At 44.8% G+C, this 14673-nt stretch overlaps 1 protein-coding gene across 2 annotated transcripts in view; it reads left to right on the forward strand.

The window, feature by feature from the left end:
• LOC129842277 (ryanodine receptor 2-like) overlaps positions 1 to 3177 on the forward strand; it is a 34328-nt gene extending 31151 nt beyond the window's left edge. Inside the window, exons 5-6 of one of the 2 annotated variants that reach the window (XM_055910761.1) lie at positions 1874 to 1995; positions 2836 to 3177. In XM_055910761.1, the coding sequence (XP_055766736.1) occupies positions 1874 to 1995; positions 2836 to 3172 (459 nt within the window). In that variant the 3' untranslated portion in view covers positions 3173 to 3177. The other variant, XM_055910762.1, reaches the window with a different exon arrangement.
• The last annotated feature ends 11496 nt before the right edge of the window (positions 3178 to 14673 follow it).

Raw genomic sequence — 14673 nt, forward strand, 5'->3', positions numbered from 1 at the left:
AATAGCAAGGAGGCGCTTTGTAAATAGGCTGACACTATTCGCTAAATAGCCACCTGGTTTCTCTAAATTCCCCTGACGTGAATAAAGTCACCTGGTTTCTCTAAATTCCCCTGACGTGAATAAAGTCACCTGGTTTCTCTAAATTCCCCTGACGTGAATATAGTCACCTGGTTTCTCTAAATTCCCCTTGAAGTGAATACATATTACATTTATGTCATTTAGCAGACGCTCTTATCCAGAGCGACTTACAAATTATAGTCACCTGGTTTCTCTAATTTCCCCTGACGTGAATATAGTCACCTGGTTTCTCTAAATTCCCCTGACGTGAATATAGTCACCTGGTTTCTCTAATTTCCCCTGACGTGAATATAGTCACCTGGTTTCTCTAAATTCCCCTGACGTGAATATAGTCACCTGGTTTCTCTAAATTCCCCTGACGTGAATATAATCAACTGGTTTCTCTAAATTCCCCTGACGTGAATAAAGTCACCTGGTTTCTCTAATTTCCTCTGACGTGAATCTAGCCACCTTGTTTCTACAGTTACCACCCGTAATGGGTATCCTGGGGTAAAGTGTATACTTCCTACAGTCACCACCTCCAATGGGTATCCTGGGGTAACATGTCATCTCTTAAACGTGTAGGCCTTTTGTTACAGTTACCGACCCACTCACTATGGGTTTCATTAGGTAAAATTCAACATTCATTAAAACATGAAATAACCAGGCCTTGAATCTTGAGCCGTGTTACAGTCTATCGCCCTTAACGGGTTATCTGAGGTATAGCGTAACGGGTTACAGTCTGTCTCAATGCTAAGCTAACCGTGTCAGAAACCTCCCGTTCTGTCTCAATGCTAAGCTAACAGTGTCAAAGCTAACAGTTTCAGAAACCTCCGGTTCTATCTCAATGCTAAGCTAACAGTGTCAAAGCTAACAGTTTCAGAAACCTCCCGTTCTGTCTCAATGCTAAGCTAACAGTGTCAAAGCTAACAGTCAGAAACTCCCGTTCTGTCTCAATGCTAAGCTAACAGTGTCAAAGCTAACAGTGTCAGAAACCTCCCGTTCTGTCTCTATGCTAAGCTAACAGTGTCAAAGCTAACCGTGTCAGAAACCTCCCGTTATGTCTCAATGCTAAGCTAACAGTGTCAAAGCTAACAGTGTCAGAAACATCCCGTTGTCTCAATGCTAAGCTAACAGTGTCAGAAACCTCCCGTTATGTCTCAATGCTAAGCTAACCGTGTCAGAAACCTACCGTTATGTCTCAATGCTAAGCTAACAGTGTCAACGCTAACCGTGTCAGAAACCTCCCGTTATGTCTCAATGCTAAGCTAACCGTGTCAGAAACCTCCCGTTATGTCTCAATGCTAAGCTAACCGTGTCAAAGCTAACCGTGTCAGAAACCTCCCGTTATGTCTCAATGCTAAGCTAACCGTGTCAAAGCTAACCGTGTCAGAAACCTCCCGTTCTGTCTCAATGCTAAGCTAACCGTGTCAAAGCTAACCGTGTCAGAAACCTCCCGTTATGTCTCAATGCTAAGCTAACCGTGTCAGAAACCTCCCGTTATGTCTCAATGCTAAGCTAACCGTGTCAGAAACCTCCCGTTATGTCTCAATGCTAAGCTAACCGTGTCAGAAACCTCCCATTATGTCTCAATGCAAAGCTAACCGTGTCAGAAACCTCCCGTTGTCTCAATGCTAAACTAACCGTGTCAAAGCTAACCGTCAGAAACCTCCCGTTATGTCTCAATGCTAAGCTAACCGTGTCAGAAACCTCCCGTTATGTCTCAATGCTAAGCTAACAGTGTCAAAGCTAACCGTGTCAGAAACCTCCCGTTATGTCTCAGTGTCTGCAGAACGTGACACTGTGTCTGTTTCAGGCCATCATGCACCACGAGGGTCACATGGACGATGGGCTGACCCTGTCCCGCTCACAGCACGAGGAGTCCCGCACCGCACGGGTCATGCGCAGTACCGTCTTCCTGTTCAACCGATTCATCAGGTGGGGATACACAATACACATACAGTAGCCTACACACACATACAGTATCCTACATACAGTAGCCTACATACACATGTTGGATCAATATGTGAAATGAGACATTATACACTTTATATCTGAGTTAACAATGTCTTCTTCTTTCTGTGTTCCTGGGGTCTGGACACCCTCAGTAACGTCTCTCTCTCTGTGTTCCAGGGGTCTGGACACCCTCAGTAACGTCTCTCTCTCTGTGTTCCAGGGGTCTGGACACCCTCAGTAACGTCTCTCTCTGTGTTCCAGGGGTCTGGACACCCTCAGTAACGTCTCTCTCTCTGTGTTCCAGGGGTCTGGACACCCTCAGTAACGTCTCTCTCTCTCTGTGTTCCAGGGGTCTGGACACCCTCAGTAACGTCTCTCTCTGTGTTCCAGGGGTCTGGACACCCTCAGTAACGTCTCTCTCTCTGTGTTCCAGGGGTCTGGACACCCTCAGTAACGTCTCTCTCTCTCTGTGTTCCAGGGGTCTGGACACCCTCAGTAACGTCTCTCTCTCTGTGTTCCAGGGGTCTGGACACCCTCAGTAACGTCTCTCTCTCTGTGTTCCAGGGGTCTGGACACCCTCAGTAACGTCTCTCTCTCTGTGTTCCAGGGGTCTGGACACCCTCAGTAACGTCTCTCTCTCTGTGTTCCAGGGGTCTGGACACCCTCAGTAACGTCTCTCTCTCTGTGTTCCAGGGGTCTGGACACCCTCAGTAACGTCTCTCTCTCTGTGTTCCAGGGGTCTGGACACCCTCAGTAACGTCTCTCTCTCTGTGTTCCAGGGGTCTGGACACCCTCAGTAACGTCTCTCTCTCTGTGTTCCAGGGGTCTGGACACCCTCAGTATAAAAGGAAAGACCTCGACACTCGACCTGCCGATCGAGTCGGTCAGTTTGAGCCTGCAGGATCTGATTGGCTACTTCCAGCCTCCCGACGAACACCTGGAGCACGAGGACAAACAGAACCGCCTCCGAGCCCTGAAGAACCGACAGAACCTCTTCCAGGAAGAGGTACAGACCACAGAGCATGATGGGGGTTTGATTCCACATCAGCAGGGACAGGGGGAGGTTCTACACAAAACATTTACTTACTTAGGCCTCATCGTGCCAAGTGGTCCATTAAGCCTTGATAAAGTCCCTCCATTTCTTCCTGCCCTGTTTTAGTATTTCACTCTAGAGATCAGTCATGACACTGCAGATCACGCCCCTGTTTCTCTGTCTCTCCTGTTAAATGAAGAGAGAGATCAGTCATGACACTGCAGATCACGCCCCTGTTACTCTGTCTCTCCTGTTAAATGAAGAGAGAGATCAGTCATGACACTGCAGATCACGCCCCTGTTTCTCTGTCTCTCCTGTTAAATGTAGAGAGATCAGTCATGACACTGTTTCTCTGTCTCTCCTGTTAAATGAAGAGAGATCAGTCATGACACTGCAGATCACGTCCCTGTTTCTCTGTCTCTCCTGTTAAATGTAGAGAGAGATCAGTCATGACACTGCAGATCACGCCCCTGTTTCTCTGTCTCTCCTGTTAAATGTAGAGAGAGATCAGTCATGACACTGTTTCTCTGTCTCTCCTGTTAAATGTAGAGAGATCAGTCATGACACTGTTTCTCTGTCTCTCCTGTTAAATGAAGAGAGAGATCAGTCATGACACTGCAGATCATGCCCCTGTTTCTCTGTCTCTCCTGTTAAATGTAGAGAGAGATCAGTCATGACACTGTTTCTCTGTCTCTCCTGTTAAATGTAGAGAGAGATCAGTCATGACACTGCAGATCATGCCCCTGTTTCTCTGTCTCTCCTGTTAAATGAAGAGAGAGATCAGTCATGACACTGCAGATCATGCCCCTGTTTCTCTGTCTCTCCTGTTAAATGAAGAGAGATCAGTCATGACACTGCAGATCACGCCCCTGTTTCTCTGTTTCTCCTGTTAAATGTAGAGAGATCAGTCATGACACTGTTTCTCTGTCTCTCCTGTTAAATGTAGAGAGATCAGTCATGACACTGCAGATCACGTCCCTGTTTCTCTGTCTCTCCTGTTAAATGAAGAGAGAGATCAGTCATGACACTGCAGATCATGCCCCTGTTTCTCTGTCTCTCCTGTTAAATGTAGAGAGAGATCAGTCATGACACTGCAGATCACGCCCCTGTTTCTCTGTCTCTCCTGTTAAATGTAGAGAGATCAGTCATGACACTGCAGACCCTGTTTCTCTGTCTCTCCTGTTAAATGAAGAGAGAGATCAGTCATGACACTGCAGATCACGCCCCTGTTTCTCTGTCTCTCCTGTTAAATGAAGAGAGAGATCAGTCATGACACTGCAGACCCTGTTTCTCTGTCTCTCCTGTTAAATGAAGAGAGAGATCAGTCATGACACTGCAGATCACGCCCCTGTTTCTCTGTCTCTCCTGTTAAATGAAGAGAGAGATCAGTCATGACACTGCAGATCATGCCCCTGTTTCTCTGTCTCTCCTGTTAAATGAAGAGAGAGATCAGTCATGACACTACAGATCACGCCCCTGTTTCTCTGTCTCTCCTGTTAAATGTAGAGAGAGATCAGTCATGACACTGTTTCTCTGTCTCTCCTGTTAAATGAAGAGAGAGATCAGTCATGACACTACAGATCACGTCCCTGTTTCTCTGTCTCTCCTGTTAAATGAAGAGAGAGATCAGTCATGACACTGCAGATCACGCCCCTGTTTCTCTGTCTCTCCTGTTAAATGAAGAGAGAGATCAGTCATGACACTACAGATCACGCCCCTGTTTCTCTGTCTCTCCTGTTAAATGAAGAGAGAGATCAGTCATGACACTGCAGATCACGCCCCTGTTTCTCTGTCTCTCCTGTTAAATGTAGAGAGAGATCAGTCATGACACTGCAGGTCACGCCCCTGTTTCTCTGTCTCTCCTGTTAAATGTAGAGAGATCAGTCAATACACTGCAGATCACGCCCCTGTTTCTCTGTCTCTCCTGTTAAATGTAGAGAGATCCATCATGACACTGTTTCTCTGTCTCTCCTGTTAAATGAAGAGAGATCAGTCATGACACTGCAGATCACGCCCCTGTTTCTCTGTCTCTCCTGTTAAATGAAGAGAGAGATCAGTCACTCCCCTGTTTCTCTGTCTCTCATGTTAAATGTAGAGAGAGATCAGTCATGACACTGCAGATCACGCCCCTGTTTCTCTGTCTCTCCTGTTAAATGAAGAGAGAGATCAGTCAATACACTGCAGATCACGCCCCTGTTTCTCTGTCTCTCCTGTTAAATGTAGAGAGATCCGTCATGACACTGTTTCTCTGTCTCTCCTGTTAAATGAAGAGAGATCAGTCATGACACTGCAGATCACGCCCCTGTTTCTCTGTCTCTCCTGTTAAATGAAGAGAGAGATCAGTCATGACACTACAGATCACGCCCCTGTTTCTCTGTCTCTCCTGTTAAATGTAGAGAGAGATCAGTCATGACACTGTTTCTCTGTCTCTCCTGTTAAATGAAGAGAGAGATCAGTCATGACACTACAGATCACGTCCCTGTTTCTCTGTCTCTCCTGTTAAATGTAGAGAGAGAGCAGTCATGACACTGCAGATCATGCCCCTGTTTCTCTGTCTCTCCTGTTAAATGAAGAGAGAGATCAGTCATGACACTGCAGATCATGCCCCTGTTTCTCTGTCTCTCCTGTTAAATGAAGAGAGATCAGTCATGACACTGCAGATCACGCCCCTGTTTCTCTGTCTCTCCTGTTAAATGTAGAGAGATCAGTCATGACACTGTTTCTCTGTCTCTCCTGTTAAATGAAGAGAGATCAGTCATGACACTGCAGATCACGTCCCTGTTTCTCTGTCTCTCCTGTTAAATGTAGAGAGAGATCAGTCATGACACTGCAGATCACGCCCCTGTTTCTCTGTCTCTCCTGTTAAATGTAGAGAGAGATCAGTCATGACACTGTTTCTCTGTCTCTCCTGTTAAATGTAGAGAGATCAGTCATGACACTGCAGACCCTGTTTCTCTGTCTCTCCTGTTAAATGAAGAGAGAGATCAGTCATGACACTGCAGATCACGCCCCTGTTTCTCTGTCTCTCCTGTTAAATGAAGAGAGAGATCAGTCATGACACTGCAGACCCTGTTTCTCTGTCTCTCCTGTTAAATGAAGAGAGAGATCAGTCATGACACTGCAGATCACGCCCCTGTTTCTCTGTCTCTCCTGTTAAATGAAGAGAGAGATCAGTCATGACACTGCAGATCATGCCCCTGTTTCTCTGTCTCTCCTGTTAAATGAAGAGAGAGATCAGTCATGACACTACAGATCACGCCCCTGTTTCTCTGTCTCTCCTGTTAAATGTAGAGAGAGATCAGTCATGACACTGTTTCTCTGTCTCTCCTGTTAAATGAAGAGAGAGATCAGTCATGACACTACAGATCACGTCCCTGTTTCTCTGTCTCTCCTGTTAAATGAAGAGAGAGATCAGTCATGACACTGCAGATCACCCCCCTGTTTCTCTGTCTCTCCTGTTAAATGAAGAGAGAGATCAGTCATGACACTGCAGATCACGCCCCTGTTTCTCTGTCTCTCCTGTTAAATGTAGAGAGAGATCAGTCATGACACTGCAGGTCACGCCCCTGTTTCTCTGTCTCTCCTGTTAAATGTAGAGAGATCAGTCAATACACTGCAGATCACGCCCCTGTTTCTCTGTCTCTCCTGTTAAATGTAGAGAGATCCGTCCTGACACTGTTTCTCTGTCTCTCCTGTTAAATGAAGAGAGATCAGTCATGACACTGCAGATCACGCCCCTGTTTCTCTGTCTCTCCTGTTAAATGAAGAGAGAGATCAGTCACGCCCCTGTTTCTCTGTCTCTCCTGTTAAATGTAGAGAGAGATCAGTCATGACACTGTTTCTCTGTCTCTCCTGTTAAATGAAGAGAGAGATCAGTCATGACACTACAGATCACGTCCCTGTTTCTCTGTCTCTCCTGTTAAATGTAGAGAGAGAGCAGTCATGACACTGCAGATCATGCCCCTGTTTCTCTGTCTCTCCTGTTAAATGAAGAGAGAGATCAGTCATGACACTGCAGATCATGCCCCTGTTTCTCTGTCTCTCCTGTTAAATGAAGAGAGATCAGTCATGACACTGCAGATCACGCCCCTGTTTCTCTGTCTCTCCTGTTAAATGTAGAGAGATCAGTCATGACACTGTTTCTCTGTCTCTCCTGTTAAATGAAGAGAGATCAGTCATGACACTGCAGATCACGTCCCTGTTTCTCTGTCTCTCCTGTTAAATGTAGAGAGAGATCAGTCATGACACTGCAGATCACGCCCCTGTTTCTCTGTCTCTCCTGTTAAATGTAGAGAGAGATCAGTCATGACACTGTTTCTCTGTCTCTCCTGTTAAATGTAGAGAGATCAGTCATGACACTGTTTCTCTGTCTCTCCTGTTAAATGAAGAGAGAGATCAGTCATGACACTGCAGATCATGCCCCTGTTTCTCTGTCTCTCCTGTTAAATGTAGAGAGAGATCAGTCATGACACTGTTTCTCTGTCTCTCCTGTTAAATGTAGAGAGAGATCAGTCATGACACTGCAGATCATGCCCCTGTTTCTCTGTCTCTCCTGTTAAATGAAGAGAGAGATCAGTCATGACACTGCAGATCATGCCCCTGTTTCTCTGTCTCTCCTGTTAAATGAAGAGAGATCAGTCATGACACTGCAGATCACGCCCCTGTTTCTCTGTTTCTCCTGTTAAATGTAGAGAGATCAGTCATGACACTGTTTCTCTGTCTCTCCTGTTAAATGTAGAGAGATCAGTCATGACACTGCAGATCACGTCCCTGTTTCTCTGTCTCTCCTGTTAAATGAAGAGAGAGATCAGTCATGACACTGCAGATCATGCCCCTGTTTCTCTGTCTCTCCTGTTAAATGTAGAGAGAGATCAGTCATGACACTGCAGATCACGCCCCTGTTTCTCTGTCTCTCCTGTTAAATGTAGAGAGATCAGTCATGACACTGCAGACCCTGTTTCTCTGTCTCTCCTGTTAAATGAAGAGAGAGATCAGTCATGACACTGCAGATCACGCCCCTGTTTCTCTGTCTCTCCTGTTAAATGAAGAGAGAGATCAGTCATGACACTGCAGACCCTGTTTCTCTGTCTCTCCTGTTAAATGAAGAGAGAGATCAGTCATGACACTGCAGATCACGCCCCTGTTTCTCTGTCTCTCCTGTTAAATGAAGAGAGAGATCAGTCATGACACTGCAGATCATGCCCCTGTTTCTCTGTCTCTCCTGTTAAATGAAGAGAGAGATCAGTCATGACACTACAGATCACGCCCCTGTTTCTCTGTCTCTCCTGTTAAATGTAGAGAGAGATCAGTCATGACACTGTTTCTCTGTCTCTCCTGTTAAATGAAGAGAGAGATCAGTCATGACACTACAGATCACGTCCCTGTTTCTCTGTCTCTCCTGTTAAATGAAGAGAGAGATCAGTCATGACACTGCAGATCACGCCCCTGTTTCTCTGTCTCTCCTGTTAAATGAAGAGAGAGATCAGTCATGACACTACAGATTACGCCCCTGTTTCTCTGTCTCTCCTGTTAAATGAAGAGAGAGATCAGTCATGACACTGCAGATCACGCCCCTGTTTCTCTGTCTCTCCTGTTAAATGTAGAGAGAGATCAGTCATGACACTGCAGGTCACGCCCCTGTTTCTCTGTCTCTCCTGTTAAATGTAGAGAGATCAGTCAATACACTGCAGATCACGCCCCTGTTTCTCTGTCTCTCCTGTTAAATGTAGAGAGATCCGTCCTGACACTGTTTCTCTGTCTCTCCTGTTAAATGAAGAGAGATCAGTCATGACACTGCAGATCACGCCCCTGTTTCTCTGTCTCTCCTGTTAAATGAAGAGAGAGATCAGTCACTCCCCTGTTTCTCTGTCTCTCATGTTAAATGTAGAGAGAGATCAGTCATGACACTGCAGATCACGCCCCTGTTTCTCTGTCTCTCCTGTTAAATGAAGAGAGAGATCAGTCAATACACTGCAGATCACGCCCCTGTTTCTCTGTCTCTCCTGTTAAATGTAGAGAGATCCGTCATGACACTGTTTCTCTGTCTCTCCTGTTAAATGAAGAGAGATCAGTCATGACACTGCAGATCACGCCCCTGTTTCTCTGTCTCTCCTGTTAAATGAAGAGAGAGATCAGTCATGACACTACAGATCACGCCCCTGTTTCTCTGTCTCTCCTGTTAAATGTAGAGAGAGATCAGTCATGACACTGTTTCTCTGTCTCTCCTGTTAAATGAAGAGAGAGATCAGTCATGACACTACAGATCACGTCCCTGTTTCTCTGTCTCTCCTGTTAAATGTAGAGAGAGAGCAGTCATGACACTGCAGATCATGCCCCTGTTTCTCTGTCTCTCCTGTTAAATGAAGAGAGAGATCAGTCATGACACTGCAGATCATGCCCCTGTTTCTCTGTCTCTCCTGTTAAATGAAGAGAGATCAGTCATGACACTGCAGATCACGCCCCTGTTTCTCTGTTTCTCCTGTTAAATGTAGAGAGATCAGTCATGACACTGTTTCTCTGTCTCTCCTGTTAAATGTAGAGAGATCAGTCATGACACTGCAGATCACGTCCCTGTTTCTCTGTCTCTCCTGTTAAATGAAGAGAGATCAGTCATGACACTGCAGATCACGCCCCTGTTTCTCTGTCTCTCCTGTTAAATGTAGAGAGATCAGTCATGACACTGCAGACCCTGTTTCTCTGTCTCTCCTGTTAAATGAAGAGAGAGATCAGTCATGACACTGCAGATCACGCCCCTGTTTCTCTGTCTCTCCTGTTAAATGAAGAGAGAGATCAGTCATGACACTGCAGACCCTGTTTCTCTGTCTCTCCTGTTAAATGAAGAGAGAGATCAGTCATGACACTGCAGATCACGCCCCTGTTTCTCTGTCTCTCCTGTTAAATGAAGAGAGAGATCAGTCATGACACTGCAGATCATGCCCCTGTTTCTCTGTCTCGCCTGTTAAATGTAGAGAGAGATCAGTCATGACACTGCAGATCATGCCCCTGTTTCTCTGTCTCTCCTGTTAAATGAAGAGAGAGATCAGTCATGACACTACAGATCACGCCCCTGTTTCTCTGTCTCTCCTGTTAAATGTAGAGAGAGATCAGTCATGACACTGTTTCTCTGTCTCTCCTGTTAAATGAAGAGAGAGATCAGTCATGACACTACAGATCACGTCCCTGTTTCTCTGTCTCTCCTGTTAAATGAAGAGAGAGATCAGTCATGACACTGCAGATCACGCCCCTGTTTCTCTGTCTCTCCTGTTAAATGTAGAGAGATCAGTCATGACACTGCAGACCCTGTTTCTCTGTCTCTCCTGTTAAATGAAGAGAGAGATCAGTCATGACACTGCAGATCACGCCCCTGTTTCTCTGTCTCTCCTGTTAAATGAAGAGAGAGATCAGTCATGACACTGCAGACCCTGTTTCTCTGTCTCTCCTGTTAAATGAAGAGAGAGATCAGTCATGACACTGCAGATCACGCCCCTGTTTCTCTGTCTCTCCTGTTAAATGAAGAGAGAGATCAGTCATGACACTGCAGATCATGCCCCTGTTTCTCTGTCTCTCCTGTTAAATGAAGAGAGAGATCAGTCATGACACTACAGATCACGCCCCTGTTTCTCTGTCTCTCCTGTTAAATGTAGAGAGAGATCAGTCATGACACTGTTTCTCTGTCTCTCCTGTTAAATGAAGAGAGAGATCAGTCATGACACTACAGATCACGTCCCTGTTTCTCTGTCTCTCCTGTTAAATGAAGAGAGAGATCAGTCATGACACTGCAGATCACGCCCCTGTTTCTCTGTCTCTCCTGTTAAATGAAGAGAGAGATCAGTCATGACACTACAGATCACGCCCCTGTTTCTCTGTCTCTCCTGTTAAATGAAGAGAGAGATCAGTCATGACACTGCAGATCACGCCCCTGTTTCTCTGTCTCTCCTGTTAAATGTAGAGAGAGATCAGTCATGACACTGCAGGTCACGCCCCTGTTTCTCTGTCTCTCCTGTTAAATGTAGAGAGATCAGTCAATACACTGCAGATCACGCCCCTGTTTCTCTGTCTCTCCTGTTAAATGTAGAGAGATCCGTCATGACACTGTTTCTCTGTCTCTCCTGTTAAATGAAGAGAGATCAGTCATGACACTGCAGATCACGCCCCTGTTTCTCTGTCTCTCCTGTTAAATGAAGAGAGAGATCAGTCACTCCCCTGTTTCTCTGTCTCTCATGTTAAATGTAGAGAGAGATCAGTCATGACACTGCAGATCACGCCCCTGTTTCTCTGTCTCTCCTGTTAAATGAAGAGAGAGATCAGTCAATACACTGCAGATCACGCCCCTGTTTCTCTGTCTCTCCTGTTAAATGTAGAGAGATCCGTCATGACACTGTTTCTCTGTCTCTCCTGTTAAATGAAGAGAGATCAGTCATGACACTGCAGATCACGCCCCTGTTTCTCTGTCTCTCCTGTTAAATGAAGAGAGAGATCAGTCATGACACTACAGATCACGCCCCTGTTTCTCTGTCTCTCCTGTTAAATGTAGAGAGAGATCAGTCATGACACTGTTTCTCTGTCTCTCCTGTTAACCTGTTTGGGGTGCAAGCCCGACCTCGGACCGAAAATGACACCCCTGCAGAGCGCGAAATTCAAAATCTATTTTTTAAAAATATTTAACTTTTACACATTAACAAGTCCAATACAGCATTTGAAAGATAAACATCTTGTCAATCCAGCCAACATGTCCGATTTTTTAAATGTTTTACAGAGAAAACACCACATATATTTATGTTAGCTCACCACCAAATACAAAAGTGGACAGACACGTATGAATTATGATTATGAAGTATGAATTATGATTGAAGTAGCATGCACAACCAACCGAAATAAACTAAAACCAACCTAAAGAGCCCAGAAAAAACGACCTCAGATGACAGTCATATAACATGTTACACAATAAATCTATGTTTTGTTCATAAAAAGTGCATATTTTAGCTATAAATCTGTTTTACATTGATGCTACCCAAAAATGCTAATACATAGCTACAGTCTGAATCCAGCCGGGAGTAGCCAGAGAAAATACATACACCAACGTCGGCTACTAATTACACCTCATAAAACATTTCAGAAAAACATATGGTGGATAACTAATGAAAGACAGATATCTTGTGAATACAGACAACATTTCCGATTTTTGAAGTGTTTTACAGCGAAAACACAATATATCGTTATATTAGCTAACATCATAAGCTAGCATAAGGCAGCATTGATTCTAGTCAAGCGCTAGCCTAGCATAGTTAGCAGAGTTAGCATTCAACAGTTCGACATATATATGAAAAAGCATCCCAAATTGGGTCTTATCTTTCTTGGTACTCCATCAGAATGTTGTAACGGGGTCCAATGTCCAGTAGAGTCTTTAGTTGGGTTCCAGAACGAATGATTTCCCTCTTTGGTTAGCTAGCACGGTAGCATTGCTGCGCCAGAAAGCGTTTCTTCAAAAAATTCTTCCGTCGTTTCACATCTAAAGTCCAGAATAAATTGCAATAATATAATTAAAGTATATTGAAAAAACCTACTTTAGGATGATTTTGTGACATGTAGCAAATAATATCGTAGTCAGGCATCATATTCAACGTTATCTACCTTGTTCCAGAAGCCGAGATCAAATTATCCTTCGCGCCCGGATTTTTATTTTAACTGCGCAGGTCTCACAAGAAGTTCTGTTATTCAGTCCAGGGACGAGATATTCGACTCCTTTCAATTCTCACTTCCGCATTACAGTCTGACGAACGCCTCTGACGTGTTAATATGGTCCCAAGTCAAATGGCCTTTTATAGAGAAGGTCTTAAAGAGACACATCGCATTTTGGGAAACTCAATTCGGCTGGGAAAATGGCTGTAAAAATATTTCTGTTCGACTTAGAGAAACAATTCAAACCTTTTTAGAAACTACAGACTGTTATCTATCCAACAGTAGTAAATATATGCATATTGGAAAATAAAAAGTTTCTTAGGAGGCCGTTTGAAAATGTGCACACATTTTCCAGTTTTTTCAATATTCAGCGTGCAGCCCAAACAGGTTAAATGAAGAGAGAGATCAGTCATGACACTACAGATCACGTCCCTGTTTCTCTGTCTCTCCTGTTAAATGTAGAGAGAGAGCAGTCATGACACTGCAGATCATGCCCCTGTTTCTCTGTCTCTCCTGTTAAATGAAGAGAGAGATCAGTCATGACACTGCAGATCATGCCCCTGTTTCTCTGTCTCTCCTGTTAAATGAAGAGAGATCAGTCATGACACTGCAGATCACGCCCCTGTTTCTCTGTTTCTCCTGTTAAATGTAGAGAGATCAGTCATGACACTGTTTCTCTGTCTCTCCTGTTAAATGTAGAGAGATCAGTCATGACACTGCAGATCACGTCCCTGTTTCTCTGTCTCTCCTGTTAAATGAAGAGAGATCAGTCATGACACTGCAGATCACGCCCCTGTTTCTCTGTCTCTCCTGTTAAATGTAGAGAGATCAGTCATGACACTGCAGACCCTGTTTCTCTGTCTCTCCTGTTAAATGAAGAGAGAGATCAGTCATGACACTGCAGATCACGCCCCTGTTTCTCTGTCTCTCCTGTTAAATGAAGAGAGAGATCAGTCATGACACTGCAGACCCTGTTTCTCTGTCTCTCCTGTTAAATGAAGAGAGAGATCAGTCATGACACTGCAGATCACGCCCCTGTTTCTCTGTCTCTCCTGTTAAATGAAGAGAGAGATCAGTCATGACACTGCAGATCACGCCCCTGTTTCTCTGTCTCGCCTGTTAAATGTAGAGAGAGATCAGTCATGACACTGCAGATCATGCCCCTGTTTCTCTGTCTCTCCTGTTAAATGAAGAGAGAGATCAGTCATGACACTACAGATCACGCCCCTGTTTCTCTGTCTCTCCTGTTAAATGTAGAGAGAGATCAGTCATGACACTGTTTCTCTGTCTCTCCTGTTAAATGAAGAGAGAGATCAGTCATGACACTACAGATCACGTCCCTGTTTCTCTGTCTCTCCTGTTAAATGAAGAGAGAGATCAGTCATGACACTGCAGATCACGCCCCTGTTTCTCTGTCTCTCCTGTTAAATGAAGAGAGAGATCAGTCATGACACTGCAGATCACGCCCCTGTTTCTCTGTCTCTCCTGTTAAATGAAGAGAGAGATCAGTCATGACACTACAGATCACGTCCCTGTTTCTCTGTCTCTCCTGTTAAATGAAGAGAGAGATCAGTCATGACACTGCAGATCACGCCCCTGTTTCTCTGTCTCTCCTGTTAAATGAAGAGAGAGATCAGTCATGACACTGCAGATCACGCCCCTGTTTCTCTGTCTCTCCTGTTAAATGAAGAGAGAGATCAGTCATGACACTGCAGATCACGTCCCTGTTTCTCTGTCTCTCCTGTTAAATGAAGAGAGAGATCAGTCATGACACTACAGATCACGTCCCTGTTTCTCTGTCTCTCCTGTTAAATGAAGAGAGATCAGTCATGACACTACAGATCACGCCCCTGTTTCTCTGTCTCTCCTGTTAAATGTAGAGAGATCCGTCATGACACTGTTTCTCTGTCTCTCCTGTTAAATGAAGAGAGATCAGTCATGACACTGCA

Source organism: Salvelinus fontinalis, unplaced genomic scaffold (assembly GCF_029448725.1).
Source record: "Salvelinus fontinalis isolate EN_2023a unplaced genomic scaffold, ASM2944872v1 scaffold_0028, whole genome shotgun sequence".
Lineage (NCBI taxonomy): Eukaryota > Metazoa > Chordata > Actinopteri > Salmoniformes > Salmonidae > Salvelinus > Salvelinus fontinalis.